This window comes from Gymnodraco acuticeps, unplaced genomic scaffold (genome assembly GCF_902827175.1).
Source record: "Gymnodraco acuticeps unplaced genomic scaffold, fGymAcu1.1, whole genome shotgun sequence".
Lineage (NCBI taxonomy): Eukaryota > Metazoa > Chordata > Actinopteri > Perciformes > Bathydraconidae > Gymnodraco > Gymnodraco acuticeps.
This window is the reverse complement of record NW_022990652.1, coordinates 538,429-558,126: the sequence shown is the minus strand read 5'-3', so window position 1 is coordinate 558,126 and position 19,698 is coordinate 538,429. Positions and strand designations below refer to the sequence as shown.

The window sequence follows — 19,698 nt, the reverse complement described above, 5'->3', positions numbered from 1 at the left end:
ATTACTGAAGTGGTGAGTCATCAGATCCTCCTAGGCTTCTTCTAGATTTTCAAACACAAGACACAAGTTAGGCTGAATCACTTTTGCATAACTGAAAAGTCAGCTGATGTCAAGCAGGTCATATTTTACTTTTGCAAGTAGCTTTTATGTCTGGTTTTATTAAGCAGCATTTTGACGGTAGGCATAGAGATTTTGTTGTCGGGTTTTTTCATTTTCACTTTTTTTGAAGGTCTTTACTGTGGCCCTGACTCCTGAGCCAACACAACTTTTTCAGTGTGAATACTTATCTCAAATCATTGTGGTCAACTGTCTTGAATCTTTTCGTGACTAGCATGAGTGAACAGTACAACAATGTTGAAAAGATGATCCAATCAAGAGCAAATTCGGACTTTGCTGTGGTGTTTTATAGCGTAGAGTCGTAGACCAACATCATATTGTCTTCTTTATTCTACATTGCTTAAGGAGTGGGAATGCTGTACGCGAATAACCAATAGAAAATGAAAACCGGGCTAATTAGTGTTCATACTGTATTATGCTGCATGTGAATGGAGCTTCATTCTCTAAGTGTGTCATGCAAAGACTGAAGTGGATACTAAGCCTTAAAAAAATGCTTTATTTTGACAAGCTGTCCCCTTTTCAGAAAATATAGACGTCTTGATGGAGACATCACATTCCCTTCCTATCTTCAGTCCAGACAGTGTGCAGGTGATTCTGCGTAAGACCTTTGTGTTAGGAGCTTAGGCCACCTGCAGAAAGATAAGAGGAGACAGAAATATTCAGTATAAAATGAAAGAAAAGCGATGTACATGTTTTTGCTTTCTAAAATGACATATCATTTTAGCTGTCCCTTTTATTCAGAGTGACTTGCATACATTTCTTTACCGTAGAAATGTCTATGTTGCTCTAACCCTAACCCTAACCCACTGACCCTCCGATTGGTAGACGCCCATTTATCCCTTTAGCCACATCCGCCCGATTGAAAATATAATGCTTTTTGAATCTTAGAGCAGAAAAAAAGGTTAACATAAAAAGGTTAATAGATCAATCAACGCCCCTGTAAGAGCAGCTGCAAACGGCTTGGCAAAGTTTCAACTGTAACGATTTGGTGGCCTCTTGGAATGTGTGGCATGTATCCATTCCTGAAGAGCACAAAAGATCACTCAGGCTTTGCAATAATACTGTAACCCATTACAAGCCTCAGCTGCCTCTCACTGTACGCTGCAATGTGGGTGATTATACATATGTTATTTCCATACAAGCCAGTTTCTATGATAAAACAACACGTGGGTTATAAGTTATTTCAGGCCATTATCTCTCTTCAAATACCAATTAATGATGTAGCCTTGGTGTTAAAGCTATCAATGTCAAGGCTTTGTGAAAAAAGCAACCCTTTGTTCGGTGTGCTATTGCTGTTTCGGAAAGAATTACACTGAAGATGTCAGTTATTTTACACTTCTCTAAACCTAGGATACCGAGCTGTGGAGCAGAGCAGCAATCACATACGGTAGCATAAGCAATGTTTTATATTTACAGCTCAAGGCTGCACAGCTACATTATCATAGGAGGTATTTTACACCTCTATAATACAATTCTAAATAATGTAGGTCATGAATCTTTTTGCATGATAGGCCTATTTAAGAGTTATCATTTGTACTTTAAAGGCTCATTGAGTTATGACTCCTTGTTGTATTACTTTTTTATTTGTACGTAACAGTCTTAAGACCTTGGGAATCATTTTTTTTTTTAACTTGCTCAGATGTTAAGTGGTGAATGTCTCTATCGTTTTTTTATGTTTATGAACAAAATGTTTTGTATGAGTCTAATTTCTCTAAGTCCTGTCAAATGTTATATTTAAAAACGTTCTTTCTGCCTCAATGCTGAATTTTCTTTCCAAATGGCTTGCTTGAAACGTACAGGCCAGCTGCAAGTATGCTTATTGTTAAGAGTAAATGTACTGCTTCTGAAGGTACAACAGTCTTAAACAAAGACATTCATATCAGACCTGAAACGAAATGTTAAAGTTAAACTCTGTATGAGAACTCTGTTGTCTCAATTCATTATCTTGGCCAAAACTCTCCCTCCCAGAACTTGACTTGAATCTGTAAGCCCCGTTTTCCTGCCCAAGTCCCTCGCAGTCCAGCCTGGCTCAACTTTACGACCAATTTACTGCAGATTTTAAATTCTGGACAGAACAACCTCAATATATTTCCCTTCTGTGGTCCCCAATGGAGCTTTACAATCAACAGGCTGAAATCAACATTACTGGTTGTCCAAATCCCCCATTCATATTTAATGCCTCCAATTTAAAAGGGGATTTTAGCCAATGACTCTTTGGCTCTTATTTTCTGTTTGTAAAACTGTCATACGAGTGGTCTGTCTTGTGTAACTCTTATTAGACTGTATTATGAAGTTTTTTATTGTCGTTCTGGTTTTCTGTGCACACCCATGCGCTGCAGCTGTAGCTCCAGATGTTTTTAATCAGATTTTGAATTATGTACCACTTCATATGAATGTTTCTGTAGCAGGCTTGTTCCAAAGTCTCAAATGAGAGGATTTGCTGCTTCTCTGTTTTTTACATCACTATAAATTAAACAATCTGTAGTGTTTTACCCCAATTTGTATTACCCCACTGGTATGTAACATTTTGAATAGGTAAAACACTTGCTTCCATAAGATGAAAATCACCACAAGACTTACAGAGACAACATTATTCAGTTCAGTGGATTGGGTCGTAGTATAAGCGTTTGTACCTATGCCACGGATAAGAGATCAGGTACAATAGGCCTATCTACAGCAGAGGCAGATTGAGAATGCTTTGACTTTGGCTTGTGTCAACCTTGATCTGTGAATCTGGGTAAGAGTCATACAGTCGGACACATTGTTCAGGAAGAAAATAACAGAAGAGGTGGGTGGCAGCACACGTCCTATGTCCTGTTTTGTCCTTGGGTGTTTGTACATATTTACATCCTCAGTACGTGGATTCAAGATGTTCTATGCTGAGACGGCAGGAGGTGCTTAATGCGAGACTGTGCTCCTGTAGACCCGGGAGCGTGGGCGTGTGGAGCCAATTTAGCCGGCTAACAGGAAGCGTGCTCTGGGACCTTCCAGCAGAACTCAGGGCAGTGAGTAGGTCACAGGTCGCTAGACTGCACCACACCTCACTTTCTGCACTCAAAGCACCTCTGCACTGCTAGATTTCCCCCTCACAATATTCATCCCCATACTGTTGCGTTAACATCAGTTGCTGGAGGTAATTCTCTTTGATCACTCCAAAATGTCAGCTGCAATGAAGGAAAAGCGAGGCCACAATCTGAGGCCAGAACCGTATCTTATTGCCATTAATCAAGGCTAAAAATAGCAGTAAGGACGCTATATAAAGCAGTGCAATAAAAGGTTGAATCCTACAAAATATTGCATACATTTCCCCCTATGATCCATGACGAGTCGAGAACCACATAAAACAAAGTTGTATCACTGTCTTTTTTTCTCAGGGTGATATTTCACAGCTGAGAAAGGGCCAGTGTGCGCTCTGCCAAAGGCTGCTGGCGTGGGCAGAAAGTCCATCATGTGAACGGCTACTGTAAAAGATCTGCTAAGGGATAGTAGATCTTTTAAATGCTTCCTTGTGTCCGTCCCCGTGTGAAAGGAGCCTCTTTTTACCCTCGCAGCTCTTTCTGAGTCCAATCACACAGATTTGATTAGCGTCGTTTGCCCAAGGAGCTGCTCTGGCTGCCAGCCTGCAGTGAGGCCCTTGTTCCCCTATTTGCCTCGGAGAAGAGTTCTGACGTGCTAGAGCGCTCTTTGAACCGACGCTTTCTTTCCTTCCCCTCTAACCTCATTTACCACACTCTTCTCCTGTCTGTGACTGCTCACCAGCGGCCTGCCTTTGGCTTCATCACGTCACAGCAAGTGAGACAAATGGCTGCTATAAATTATCAGGAACCGCTGCTTCAGTGTCATCTAAGCTTAACCCTGGCGCTGTAACGTTTTATCCAATGCTCTGAGAAAACGCAGTACATCTCTGTGGGAACCTGTGCAACAGCCAAAATACATCCATCTGTCATTTAGTATTGAATACTTTTTTTAAATAACTACTTTACTTTTTAGCCTTCATGTTTGCAGGTGTACTATCTGGAAGCAATCAAGTTTGGTTTTTGGCATTTAAGAGTGTGTGGGAAAGAAATCAAACCGAGATTTGAAACATTTCCACACAACCAATCCAGTGACTCGTGGAGGCGGTGGGGTTGGTTTACACCAAAAATTGCAACCGTATTGGAAGCAAGCCTGTGGGCGGAGCTCTGTCAGCAGCGGATTGTACCACAACCACAACCACGCTTTCAATTAGTTGTCTCCAGACGTGTGTTCTCATTTACAAAGTGTCAGAATGATGTCTGTCTCCGTGAGAGTAGTCATAACCCCGGTGTCAACAAGGGCTGGGGAAGACTTTTTAATGATCTTTTTCAAACTAAAAGGTACATAATTCAAAGATATTCAGCTATGCAAAGCTGTGTCAAATTTGCACCAAATAGTGTTGAGGTATTTGGAACTAATTTATTTGTAAATTAATTCAGTTTTGTACCGCATTGTTGTCTCTTTTTCTGACACCTGTCAAGAAGCAAGCTCCAATAAGTAAAACATTAATAATACCTGGTTAAAATAAAAAAAATAAAAAGATTTTGGTAAAAAGTATCTGGAACTACCCATGGTTTCTAGACTGACATGTGCTGCTCAACAGCCCTAAAGTCACATTTTTTTTACAAAGGTCAGCTTTGTCTGTTTTACCTTTTCTCCAGATGCCTTGCAGCTCCAAATGCCGCACCAGGGCAACTGCCACTTTCATTATTCTAAGACTGTGTGAAAGTGCAGACTCAATCTCAGACAAAGTCAGAAGGCATGTTTTTCCTGAAAGAGCCGTTGCAGAAAGGTGCTCTTGTTCATTTCAAAAGTGCCTCGGTTAATAAGTCATTCAATAAAGCTGTCCAGTTAACTTTTTATTGCTAGCCCAGACCTCAAACAGCAGTGGTTTTGTGAGAAACAAATGCAAGTTGCACATTTCAGTCACTTTTTGTTTTCCAGTTAAGCGAGCACTACTCATAGCGTCAACCTTCTTGTCATTTTGTGAAAGGAAGTTTTGCCGCGAGTCGTCTGGTTTGTTTTGGCTGAATCTGAAAATGATGTCTTGGAGCCAAGGTCTTCATGGGTATCTGTTTCTGCAGATTTTGTCTAATCTTCTATTAGGGCTTAAAGAAGCCCCTGGGTGGCCCTAATTCATCCAAGGCCATGTAAATAATGTCTCTAAAGAATCTGTAGCAAGGGAAAGGGGTTTTGCCTTCAGTTTCTTTATGTACAAGCAACATGCAGCTTCACATGAGGGGAATCCTGTTTAGTTTGACACAATATACCATATCAAATATTCAACATACTGCCGCGGCTTGTAAGTCCTTTGAAAACGTATGCCCTTGTTTATCTTATGGGTCACCATATGTCCTCTGATTCAGTTCACCTGCTTCCTGCGCAGAGACCCTTAAGTAATAAGGGAGGCATTTCAACCCAAAGGCAGTTTTTCAAAAACTGCAAGAAGGCGCCGTGTAATCAATCTAGATCGTCCAAATAAATATGTAAACAACAACAAAATTGTGTATATGTGTGTAAAATACGTCTATTTTTGTAGCAAGTATAATAGAACGATCGGCATCTAGGTATTGCCTCCGGTAATCTTTATGAGGTTTGCTTTGTTGTCATGATGGATCTTCTCAGGCTTTTTTCTGGTTGAGATACATAAGAGCTTAGAGGCATGTTTAAATGTGTCTCTCTTTCCCTTTTTTCCCCCCTTTCAAAATGGATATTATCTAGGGGGAGGGAAGACAGTTTGCTGATGGAGCAGATATGCTCGGAAGCAGGTTGGATGCTTTCCATGCCGATGATCGGGATCAGAGAAGGGTGCAGCGGTGTTTGATTATCAGCCGACGGGTTCTGAAGGGTCTTTTAGCTGCTCACTGAGAGCGCACTGAGAGCGCACTGAAGTGACGAACAGGGCGAGTTGCTTCAGCACATAGCCTCTGTCAGAGCAGTAATTGTTGGTGTAATGAGATGCTGCGGCACAGGATTAGCTCTCTTTAGAGCAAAGCAAACATCAGAGGATCATTAAGTCTATTACTTAATGCCTTTCATTTATAGGAAAACAACATGAAACGCAAACACAGAGAGCATTGACACAGTAGTGATTGGGGCTGCAACTACTTTTCATTATTAACTCATCTCTTGATGTTTTTTGCAATTAATCATTTAACCTAAAAAATGAACTGAAGAACATTAATGTTTTGTAAGAAGATATAACATAAAGATATCTGGATACAGCAAATGGAAAGGTCCATTTATTGTCAAGTCTACTCTTGTATGAAATAACTCGGCAAACGGTTGAAAGACGCTCTCTTCAAGGCCGTTGTAGAGGACATGCCGGAGAACTAGGAGCTGTGCAGAATTCTCTTTAACATGTTTTCCTCTCCTTATGTCATGGCATGCTGTAGTATACCGCTGAAGGTGAATGGCAATCACAACGGTGACCGTGGCGATTGATCGCTCCTTTTCTGGTCCGTCCCTCTGCGCGTTCTACCAAGACCTTGGCCCCTGGAGTCCCATGTGGGAAAGGCTTTTCTTTATTGCACCTGGGAGATGCATTAAGGGCCCAATGAACTTTGACCTTGGGCTTGATCACCCTGGCAACGCACACGAACAATCATTACACTTAAAAAAAGAGGCTCGGCTGCAATTCCTTAAACTCTCGTAAATGCTTGAATGTATTTCATTCAAAAGTCTTGACTTTGTGGGGATCTTGTAAAGTCTGCAAGCACTAGTCTCTCACTGATGTATCCGTGGTAAATGAGAATCATCCGTTAATACAAATATTTCAGTCGTTGATGTTATCTGGCAGATTTGTTATAATTGCAAATGTACACACCTTTGTTTCATTAGAACCTTGTCATTAAGCCTTTTCTTTTCTGAGCCGTATATCAACAGGAACAAAAATACTTATTTCATTATCGGGACATCTCAAAGGCTTTCCTTCATTAGCACAAGGTTGTAAATGCTGGATGCGATTTCATTAGCGGCCTATCTTTAATGAGGAAACCCCCAGCGTGTTTACATTGCTCTGATCCCCCATGATCGCCGGTAAGGAAAATGCTGATTGGCTCCGGAGCGTATGAGCTTGTCCCCCCAAAGATTAGATCATACAGTCATTAAAGCCAATGAGCTCAGTGTTGCTTAGAAGTGAAGAGCGAGAGCAGACAGTTCTGTAATCACAGTCCTGCTAAAGTATACGGCCCAAGACATGCAGTGTGATGGGGAAGATTTAATGGCAAGACATGTACCAACCTTACCACTCATGACAGCGGATCCTAAACCTGCACATACACGTTTGAGCTTTCATCATTTACTTCAAGGCCAGAACAACTTCAATAAAAATGATTCATGATACCAACAGAAAAAAGACGTGCATGCTTCTGAAGTTTTGAGTTTTTCAAATATTTGTCAAACTCAACAGTCGTTTTCAGAATTAGATTTTTTTTTAAATCTCATTTATGGATATTTACATTGAAAATAGCAAAGGATAAAGTTCCCTATTAAGGTGAAATACCAAAGTGTTTGAACACTGTTCTTTTAACATTGCTCTGTCCCGTGGGAACATTACTCGAGTGGATGGCTTGCAGTGTTGGGTTCTTTTTGGGGGGAGTGGAGCTGCTGTCTGCTTAGTTTATTCCTGATTTTGGTAAAGTCCATTTTGACTGGGAGCCTGGGCTCATATGTTAATGCCTTAATGTTCAGTGACATAGCTCGGAGCTATACAACATGTGTCATTGTTTGCCCTTTAACCCCTATTGTACAACCAGGAATGTGCCATTTTCCAGGAGGATTGATTTATTTGGGAAAGATGAGGGAATTGTGACGGATAGTTATAGATGGAACAGGACTATTTATAACCATTTTCCACGATTTTTCCAAGTAGAAAACCAAAGTGCATGAACCTTATCCATTAGTACTGGAGAACGTGCAATGAGATACTCAAGCAGAGACATTCTCGAGGCCTTTTAAGTAGGAATTATCAGGGCTTTAAGATAGAAAACCGTTTTTAATGTGTATTTTTTTTATAGCTATTCTTTTTGAAAGTAGGAACATTTGCATATTTAAAGAGTCTTTCCTTTGTAGTTTACAATAACACATGGTTTATCTGTGATTGATACACACAAAGATCAATTATGTGAATTGTTTATCTTCTTTGTACTTCTGAAATGTGTGCACGACATTCTGGATCAGGATTATTTATTATGTGTATGCATGATGACATAAAATGAAACCAATGTATCACCACAATCGTTGCCAGTTCTTGTATGGGGTTGAGGATAGGCAGTAATCTTCAAATCTGCAGAAACATACCGAAATAATCAGAATTGATACATTGTAAGCAAGCTAAGAGGAAAAACATTGTGCTTTGGGGTGAACTAATCCCTAATGATTGACAACAAAGTTACAGCTTTTTCAGATCTAAATCAAACACACATATTTATATCACATCAGTAGATCTTAATAAAATCAAACATTGTCTATAAAATGTAATCATGCCCTTCCAACATGCCTTTATGCTTAATAATTCCCCTAATGTGTTCAACAGTCCCTGCTATTGTTCTGATATACTAACAACGGCATTATTGTGCTCTGTAAACAGCAAGATAAAGCATATGTGGAGAAACATTTGTACTTCAAGTGTAATGAAACATTCATAATGCCTTCTTTGTGGGTTTTATTTAATTCACGATGCTCAGGGTGATCTCAGTCTGCCTGCGTTTGCTCTTGCTGGTCCAGACTTGCTCGCTCCATCCGTAATGCTAATCAAAGCTCTGAAAAATGCATCGGACGTGAACACATCCACATAACTGCACGTGCACGCACACTCGCGCTTGCACACCCTTATGAGCAGAACATATCCCAGACAGCTTATCATGGGGAACTAATTCAATATCCCTTTGCCTGTTTTAAATGTCATTCTCTGAGCTCATCCTGAGTGACATGTTTTTCATGGTGGAAATAAAGGCGCTTTATTGGGCTCAGAACACATTGACGGGGGGGGGTCTGCCGCCTGCTGCTCTTGATGTTTGCTGGAAATCTAAAGGTCCTCATGAGGAATGAATAAAGTTTGGATTTGCAGAGACGTGCCAATGCCAATGAGATCCGCATGAGCTACCCAGTCGATAAAGATGCAGCAAATCCTCGTCTGACTGAGAACAGTGATCTTCATACAGACATTTCTGCTTTGGGACTGTCAATCATGAAATGAAATGCCACCCATATAGCACTTTAAGTCTATAGTATATAGAGGGTCTACAGGGTCAGAGTATGGCACGTATTTTCAAATTTGTGTTTGCTAAGGGTGCATTTGGTTCCAACTTTCTGGTCTATTTACTTTCACATGCTCCTACAGTGTTAAATCCAAGAAATATATGCAAAATATTCTACTGTAGCTTTATCTGTTGCTGTTTCTCTTTGCTAGATGTCAGAGGCCGACAAATCCCTGTCTGCAGGGGGTACAGCCCACTCAGTTGCTTCATTGTGCCGGATAATGACTTCCCTATTGAAAATGACCCCCGCGACCCAGAGACAGACAGTAAGACTGCCTCGTCCAGCCCCTCGGGCACATTTGACATTTTGCCCGCAAAGAGTTGCTGACCTCACTTCCCTGCCCGGGCCGATCTTTGCCTTCCTCCAGGCCAGAACTTACCCAGTATCCTGCAGATTCTGTCACTCTCTGGAGCCATTGCCCTGGGCATGAGCATTGAGGTTAGAGTGAGGGCCAGCTGGCTACAGAACTGTGAATGTGAGAGGTGGGCTTGGTCTGATGGTTGCTCAATGATAGTGGGAATGAATTGTTTAACTCACTCGTCCCACCATTAGTACTACAAGGGCGATTATTGCTCAGCCCGTAGAGGACTTGGATGGGAACCGGATGGTCTACGAATGGTCATTGGTTCAAGACCCCAAGAAAACTTGTAGTGTGGACTGGGAAGGCTGCCTGTACACTTCCTTATATCACAGCAGTTTTTAACGGTTAACAAGTCCTGTTCATCATCAAACAGTTGTCTGTTTCTTTATGTCATCGTTTCATATGTTTCTTTATGTCTTTCATTGCAGGGTTCCTGAAGCCCCAGTGCTCGTTGGCTCCTCCCATGCAGCGGGGTCGCTCGGGCGAGGCATGTTCCTGTTTCACCGGCATGTGCCACCTCCATCAGCGTCGCATATCCTCAGGTAACAGCGACTGTAGGAAACATACTTCTTGCTACTTGAGTATTATTTTTGTTCTGCGGTGCAATCTTTGGAAAATGCACTTGTCCTACAAAATGCCATTTTTAAAGGGGCATCTCACGACTTAATATGAATTATATTTAGTGATGTCCTACATTGGAAAGTACTGCTTTCTTACAAACACACATACACACACTTACTGTAGCCTCCGGTCCGAGGTGTGTGTGGGGGCCTTTTTGGAGGCAGTCTGGTTTTTTTATGCTTAATGGTGTCTTTGCATGCTGAGCCCCAGTGATGGACAAGTTAACAGTGTTGCTCTCGGATCAGCCCCCTCCCTCACTTCCACCTCCCTAACAGGCAAGCAGGGTCTCACACCAGCGTATATTCTGAAACTGTCTGGTATGCGGCTAATTAATAGGCGACAGAGCTGTGCAGAACATGTGGTTAATGCTGATACATTTATCACTCCATCCCCAAAGGCTCCCCTCCCCCCTTCACTCCACTCCTCTCCCCGCCCCCCCTCCTGCAGTGTCAGTGCTGCGACCAGCTGAGCCGCATGTCATGTGAGGAGAGCATGACTCGCAAGATAAAATCATATAAACATACAAATATTTATACAAGAACAGCTGTTTGATTTTAACGTTTTTCAATTTCTATCCTTGAACTAGAATCTCCCCATACATGGAAAGTACGTTGAGGTTTATTCTGCAGTGTTGTTTTAGTTCTGAAAGTATCTACTTTATGTATAAAAATAGAATGCCCTTTCACCATTTATTGATGGAGACCACACGCATCTACTAACAGGCACATATTGCTTTTTCTCTGCATCTTGTTTGAATTGGCTCCGTTTATTCTTTTCCATTTTTGCTCAGTGCTACACATGAATCACCCCTTTCTGCTTTGCTTGATTTCATTCATTTTACCCTACTTGAAGTGCTCTTAGCTGCATCCATGGCATTTCCTCATTGAAGTGGTTCATTGGATTTAAAAAGGTACACGTACATATTATTGAATGTTTTCGTTTGCATCAGTTCTCCATTTGCAATGAAACTTTGTTTTCCAAAGCAGGACAAATTAGGGAAGACACTTCAAATGTTCAGGAATAGGCATGAAAATACTTTCAGAAATGATGTGTTTTACTTCTTAAAGACTGCAATCAAGAGAAATCCAAGCAAAAAATCTCTACAGTACAATCTGAATTAACTTTAGCTTTTTATATAAGTGAAATCATTCAATTACATCTGCCTATTGGCTATTTCATATATTAATCTTTATGATAACACTAATCAATTCCATTAGTTCCTTGTCTTTCTTAGTTTTTGGTGAAGTTTTGCCCTCAAGAATCATAATCACGGCCACCCTTAAAATCCCTCAATGAGCTAACCTTTTGTCTTTTTTTAAAAGGAGATGTGAGAGGATATCTGTTACCCAGTCAGTTTCTGGTTGTTTCTTGGAACGTTCTGTAACTGGAGAGTTCAGAACAGGACACAGATCACTGGGACAGATGGGAATGATGTCCCTGCTGCACGTTCAGACATATCTAGAGAAACCACAACATGTTTGTCCTTAAGGAAACAGTTCAGACTTGTATTTTTATCCCTTAAAAGAAAATAGGCGATTCAAAATCGTAGCTTCTCTTCGGAAAATATATAATTGTTTTACTGTCTCAGTGGAGGCAAGATAAGAACCCACTACCCTCTCTTTCTCAGGCATACTTTTTCACAGACAAGTTTCAGCACGATCAGTGAAGCGCGCCGTCTTTTCACCAACCTCACCCCCATCTTTGTGTATTTTACCGAGCTATCTTGATTGATTGCAGCATTTTTTACTGTCACAGCCTGCAGTAAAGGGTGGACGTGTTTCCTCAACAATTAGGAGCATCTGGATTAGAAGTGTAGTCTTGCCCAAGTGTGTTAAAGGTTCTGCTTCTTTGTGTTGTGGCTATTTTAAGAGTTGAAGCACACTAGGAAATGAGTCCTGTTAGATTATTTTGTCTACCTCGGTTCCAGGGGTAAAGGAAGAAGGAGAAAATAAGTGAAAGTGTTGAGAAAAAAAAATACCTTCTAAGTTTCACAGCAGGGGATGTTAAACACATTCAGTGGTGTGTTTAATTCTCCCCAGGCAGCCAAGAGCAGAGTGTACTTCTTGAAAGAAAGTAACTGTTAAGTAATAGCAGCAGAGGTTGGACAGCCGCCCTGGAGTCTAAAGTTTATAGACCCTGTAATAATCATGGTTGGTGGATTTATAGCAACACGTTCCATAATTACAGTGTCCCCAGATTGTGTGATTGTCCTCCAATCTCGGAGCTCCAGCTGCCCAACGACAGCCACAATGACAAGCTGCTGTAGGGGGGGGGCGGCGAGGCGTGTAGCGGTGACCAAGCAGGAGGTTTCTGGGAAGCCTCGCCCGGGATGCTGTATTCAGCAGCGATCTGCTGAACTCCACGCCACACACTGATGTGGCCGGGCTCCGGTTTTGGCGGTTTTTACATTGTTTGGGCTTTCAAAAACAAACTCTTACTGGACTGTGAGAAACTCTGGGCCCGGGACCTCGCCGTTTCCTCTTTCAGAAAAGCAATCATTTTGTGTTTTTTTTTATATGAGAGTCATGATGGGAAAAACTTTTTTTTAGGAATTGTGGTGTATGAGGTGAGAGAGAGGGAAAGCATAAAAGAGAGACGGCATTGAAAACAGGGCTTTTTTGAAAACTGCTTTTCACAATGCAGGCCTTGTGCTGTGATTTGGTCTGTCCTCACCGAGCTGAGCAGAGGAATGGAAAAGATTATCCGCAGGAATGTCTGGGGTGCCCTCAAACGGAGCGGGCCGCGTGACTGGCCAATGGGAGCGAGGCCTGCAGAGCGGCGGGCTAATTTTTTCCTGATGAACTCAGCCGCCTGCTCCACAATGCAGTCTGATTGCCAGGGCTGAACCCACATATGGTCTGTGTTTGGAGGGTCCAAATGACGGGACCAATTCTGCCTGCAGAGAGAAAGGGGGTGGGGGTGTTGGACGTTGATGATTATTACTTGCTCCCCCTTCTTTCTTTATTTCATTAAGTTGCAGTGTGTTGGAAACGTATCGACCTTCCCGCTGTAGTTTCTGAGTTTAACCCATCAGGTAGCTTTTTATTCACCACTCTTTACTGGTGTTGTTTTTGCTCAAATAAATAGTAATAATGCCCACAGCCAAGCCACATTAGCGGTCATGGCAGTCCCACTTCATTACAGTGCCTCCGAATTATCTCACTGCCTTGCAAATCCTGCCAATTAATTTGGAACCCATTTACTATTCAAGGCTCTTGGAAAGAGGCTGCGTAGCCCCCTCCACCTAAAACCGGGCGAGAGTAAACGAGAGGGAAATGCACACAAGTGACACAGCTCCAACTCCGTGCAAGGAATGTGTGTGTACATTGTTTTTCTGTGTGGCACTTTTTAGCATCGGCGAGGCAGTAAAAAAGCCATGTGGCGGGCCTCTGAAGAGAGGCAGCATGTGTTTGTAGACCTTGTGGTCACACAGCAGGGTTTGCGACTAGAGGTTGGGGTGGGCAGGCAAAGGAGGCTAAAGAGAGAGGTTGCGGGGGGGTTAAAGTGGCTCCCGGCTCCTCATATTTCCCATCGTGGGGTCCTGCAGAGGTGAGGAGGGTCACGGAGAGGGAGCTCGTTAGCCTTGCCGTGTTCAGTGCTCCCCGCGCTCTAATTGGCTGGCCGGAGTCAGCGCTCTCGCTGGCTGCTTCCTGTTCCTGGGCCTGAGCACGCCAAACTGAAGATGATGAGACCTGGCCCCCATTCATTTAATACAAACAGGACAGGTTATTTTTCATACACAAACTCCAACTTTCCAGACTCATTTTAAGTAGCTAATCTCTGAATTTATTTTTCATGGTAGGGGTTTACTGGAAGCCAGGGGACTGGAGTTTGTCATAACTTGGATAAGAACTGACAAAACTGTTAAGTTAATTGGCTGTCTTAAGTTATAATTCTCTTATCAGAAAAGTTTAGCTGTATTGGTTGTATATACAAAAGCCACTCACACTGCTCTTTAAGTTATTTTGAAGTCCTTTCTGAATTGACCAATGCTTTAACATTAGTTTTAAAGGGGGGATGGGATTCAGAAATGTAAGTGAGATTGGGAGATGTAAATGCACAACAAAGAAGGGCTTATTTTTAAGAAATGTGTCATCTAATTAAAAACGATGTTCTAGCAGCATATTCAAAAACTGTTGTCTTTTGTTTTTAATATCAAATAATAAGTTTTTTGTTGAATTTAATGTAAACATTTTTAGCAATATGTTACACTTTTCTAGTTGATTTATTGCTAAACCAGTGTACTATTACAAAACCCCAAGTATAATAGAAGTACAAAAAGTCACCATTAATTTCAAGTTGTTTTGGGAACATGTTAATACAGTAACACATGGAAAATAACCAGATCATCATGGAGATTCTGACAAACCAACACTTTCAGCTCTTGATGTTGTCTCCACCATGTCCTGAGGGAAATATCTGTCTCTTTAAGAGCTGCTTTATTCTCCACTATGTACCAGTAGTCAATAACGTTGACTCTGCCTTTGGGTGCTGGCATTCATGCAGTGGGCTTTGAAGAGCTTTTCTGCTGAAAACAACCTCCTGGGTAGTCAAGAAAAAAAAAACATTGTACAGAAAGATGCCAAAACTCCCAAACAGCTAGACAACTTTAGACTCTCTCTTGATTCCTAAATGCAGTCAATTGATCCAATGTTATGACAATATTGATATTAGATTGCCTTTGAGAAGATTGGCGGAAGTTATTTTGCAGTGCTGAGAACCACTTCTCCTTTTCTTCTGATGGGGATTTCCTGAATACCCACAACACCTATCCATCATAACTGCCAATGGGATTCCCCCAAGTGCCCCAGCCCACGGTGGCCAGCTGCCAGCGCTTCTGTAGAGATGGAGTTCTCCCTGCTGGCACAGAGTGACGGCAGCCATCTACGGCGGGTCACTAGAAATCAGAGCGATTAAGCCTTTGATAAACTCTCTGAGCCTATAATCCTCCAGCCGCGCCATCAGAGTGAAATGCTATCTCATTGCTACGGCTCTAACTCAGCGGAGGGGCGAGGTGAGAGCAGGCGGCCAGGGACACCGGGCACTGACAGGAAGTGGTCGTATATCTTCTATCATCCTCATTGTCATCCCCACAGTGCGGTTGAGGGTTAGGGTTGGATAGTTCAAGTTCTCAAAGTCTATCAGTATAGGTCTAAATTATAATCATGGTAACAAAATCAACATTTAATTAAAATTATCATAGGTACAGCATCATTTGATGGTTAATACATTTTTGAGCGGAATACAAATGTATCCATTGTTCCTTTTAAATCAGAGAAGACTCTTTGTATTATTTCAAAATCATTTTATGTCGCATCCCCGGTTAATTTTAGCATTTCGGCAATGTATTCTCTCAGAGGCAGTTTCACGCAGATGAGGTAAAAATGTATCTCTGCTCTCCCCAGATTTGATTCTGACCCCATGAGTACGTTTTACAGTACAGTGTGTGAGGCATTGCATCTGTAACAGAATAAAAAAATGGAAAAAGAATCCCTGCATATTTTATTAGCATAAATTAAACATGAATAAGCAAGTTCTCATTCTTCAGGCCCCATGTTGCCTAACACGGAACAGTATGTTAATGACAGTAAAGCACGTTGGATATGCCACTGAAATGTGAAATATATGGGCAAATTAAGGAAGTGCATAATTTAAAATGAATATGTACATCTTAACCCAGATATCTTAGTTTGCTGTGTTCTTGAGCCTGGTTCTGATTTCCATGTTCATATCACTGAGGCTGACTTGGCACCAGACTCCTCTTACCACAGAGAAACAATGGAGGATTGGGATATGAAACAATTGTATATGTTTGTCATTTGCAAAAGACTGGCTAAAGCAGGGGTCTGCAACCTTTTTGACCAAAAGAGCCATTTTGCTCCTTTTTCCAAAACATTTTTTTGTCTGGAGCCGCAAAACATGTTTTATTTTTATATCAGACAAAAACTACAGTTTTTTGCATTTATTAGGCTATTTATTACATGATATAAAACTGTTAACCTCTAATAAGAAACAAATAACTCTTATAAGGAGAATTAAAAATAATACACAGGCCTACTTTAAAATAAATTAAACACAGCACTTGGGGAGTCCTCTGCACATTTGAAGGAAAAAAAAACATTATTAAAATGGGCCCACTTTGAAATAAATAAAACATATAGCTGCACCCTAAAAAGAGTTAAAGGTAGGGTAGGTAAGAATGGAGAAACCAGCTCGAGTGCGCTAGAATTTGAAAGTACACAACCGGAAAAAATATGCCTCTTCCTTCAGACTTTCTTACAGAGTCCCTCCTCCAACACACACGAACGCGCACATGACCAATGAGGGCACGAGATAAGTTTGTGCACAGATGGAAGGCTGACAGGCAGGTAGGCCACCCAGTTATTTTAGCCGGGCCGGCTCAGATGATTGGTCGTGCTTTTTACAGCGCTACGGCTTCCAGAGATTAATTTTTGTATGTATTTATTGTCAAAGCATTTAATATATTCATTGCTATCGGGACGTTAAGAGCATTCCATGGAATATAACAAAAAGTGTTTTCTGAAATAAATTACATACCCCATTGAATTATGACTGAAGATCGTCAGCTGTCTTCCTCTCCCTTGTTGTTCCTCGATACGTAAAGGCTGCACCACCGTTGACAACTTCTCTCTACATATCAAACATACCGGTAAACCAGCATCGTTTGCTGTGAAAGCAGATAACTCTGTCCACACAGAATTAAATCCTGTGTTCCTCCGGTACTTTTCTTTGATTTATCCATAGTTCGCTCATCGAGCCGGGGTCAGGTTATTCGCCTCCAAGAAAAGGCGCTCGCGCGGGACCGTAGCCGGATGTGACGCATATTTTAGTTGACCTAATTAAAACCGTTTTGTTTTTTATTTATGTGTCACAGTATCACCTCAAAATACAAGATACGAAACATTTTCAACCATGCAACAAAATATAAATAGTCCTACAAATACTTTTATTTTATTTCCTTCTTATTTTTGTCTAAGCTCAAGGGAGCCAGAGCAGAGGGCTTAAAGGGCCGCATGCGGCCCGTGGGCCGCGGGTTGCCGACCCCTGGGCTAAAGGCACGCTGTGCAAACAAACACTGGCAAATGTGTTCTTCATGTTTAGAAAAATACACCCTTCAGGCAGGGATAACTCATGATATATGAACCAACACTAAATATTATTTACCTGCAATGTTGTAATAGATGGACACATAGAACTACGGAAGACATGATGTTGGGATATAACATTAGTTAGTCTTCTTTGTTTTACTTCCCCTCACTAGAATGAAGGATAGTCCAAAATGTTTGCGTTCAACATCTGGACCAGCTAACAGCAGCGGGGTCAGATATTTCGACAAGGCCAGACCAAAGGAAGAAGCCAATTTTTGTGATTTATTTATCATGTCTTTATTTTCTCTTGTGCGTTTCCCGGTTGTTATTTCCTCGTAACATCCGAAGCCACTTTGGCTATTATGAAAAACAACAGCGCAAGAATGCAGCACCATTTCTCTTGGCTTTAGTAACTTCGAATGTTACTTTAGCATTTTGGCCATTGGGTCATTGGCCTTAAAAGTGCTTATGTTCCTTTTTATTTGAGAATCTCCCTTTTTAAAGTGTAAGGTTAAAGCAGATTTTCTGTGCACCTCAGTCCACTTCTTGTTTGTTCACTGGCCTGTGTGTTAAGTATGTGGTGAGTGAGCTCAGGTGTCCTTTAAGAGTGGACAGGGACCTTGATGCTGTCAGCGGCGGTTCGGGCTGTTCCTCTTCTCAATATGGTCAGTTGCCTCTGTACTTGTCGATGGGAATTTGAAGGGCAATGGCAGCCACAGACTGTGTGCGTCCCCCCTGCCCCCGGAGGAGGGGTGAGGAGCTAGCAGAGGAGAGAAGCAAAAGGGGGAGAGGACTGTCGCTATTTTGACGCTGAAGCGATTCGACACGCTTGGCATTATAGCAGGCTCAGCGACGAGGGTCGAGGGAGGGGCTGCGCACCCGAGCGCTTGATCCGAATGTCACCGAAGCCGATCTCATGAAGTGGAAGGTCAGAAACGTAGCACCTTCCACCCCGTTCTGCACAGGCTCCGCCCCTTTGCACCCCCTTAAAGGGCAAACCAGGAATCGAGGGGCACGGGTCGAGGACGATGGGTCTGCGGAAGATGTGTGCACGAGTGAGATGGGGGGTGAGGGTTGCATAGCCCTGACCTCCCAATGTCACATGTCTCTGCTGCACAGCAACAGGCCCAGCCGAGTGTGCTAATGCAGGCCAGTACATGCTGGGATGTGAGGGGAGAAGTGTTTCAAACTCCCACGTGCTGGGGGTGGGTGGGGGGTGATGGTAATCCGACTGCTAATGGAAATATCTTGTAAGGACAGTGTGCTGGTCTGAGCAGCTGGCGGACCTGGAGGAGCAGACTGTGGCGACACTTGAGTTTTACCAAACAAACGGGACAACAGATGGTAAACAGGAAGTCTCGTATCTAAGTGAGGTTGTTTTGGAAAATTCTAAAGGGATCATTAACTAGATCATTTTAAGCGGTGAAGATAACATTGTACTGACCTGAGTAATTGCTGAGATCATCAAAGTATTAGCGTTCACCTTCATTTTCTCTTCCAAGTAACATTGGCAAACCTATAGCTTTTGGTAAATCTGATTATCCGACTGCTCAACAAGTAACTCGGAAAGCACAATACTATTCTTCACTAACAGGAACAAAATTGGTCTTATCCTTCATCTAAGCCGTGTTTTTCACCACCCTCCATGGGCTCCAGGCGCAGGGAGACCTCGGCGGTGGCAGGGGGACTGTGGCAGAAAGTTGACCTTTAGTTGTCTGTCCATGCAGACGACCAAGTCAATAGGCCTGTGTGAAAGAGCGCACCAAACGCCACAGGGGCATCATCATGTCCACAAGTCCATTACAGCCACTGACATTGAGCTAATTGACTAACAGGTTTGTGCAGCAGTTGTGGCCTGCCTTTGAAATGGGGATGCAGAAAGAGATATCGAGAAGGCGGGGGTAGAGTCGGAGTCGAAACTGGATGGCTCAGCATTGACATATCTCTAGTTGTTATTTATCAGACTTTGTTTTGACTGTGTGGTTCAGTAAACCAGACCTTTATAAGATGTATTGGTTTCCAAACTTAAGGATGGACCTAAGGAGCAACACAATGTGTAATAAAGCAGATTAATAGAAAGCCACTGATTTTGATCATTAATACATACAAAATTCACGAGGCAAAATTCACGAGGCAAAATGCTCGCGATTTGTTTAAAGTCTTAAGAGAAGATATGTGATACAATATTATGAAGTTTTATGTCAATGTGTCCCA

The 19,698-nt window shown here is 42.1% G+C and overlaps 1 protein-coding gene across 2 annotated transcripts in view; it reads left to right on the top strand.

The window, feature by feature from the left end:
* rxraa (retinoid X receptor, alpha a) overlaps nucleotides 1–19,698 on the top strand; it is a 97,480-nt gene that overhangs the window by 17,530 nt on the left and 60,252 nt on the right. For both annotated transcript variants that reach the window (XM_034229490.1, XM_034229489.1), the window contains exon 2: nucleotides 10,183–10,296. In XM_034229490.1, the coding sequence (XP_034085381.1) occupies nucleotides 10,183–10,296 (114 nt within the window). The remainder of the gene's footprint in view (nucleotides 1–10,182; nucleotides 10,297–19,698) is intronic.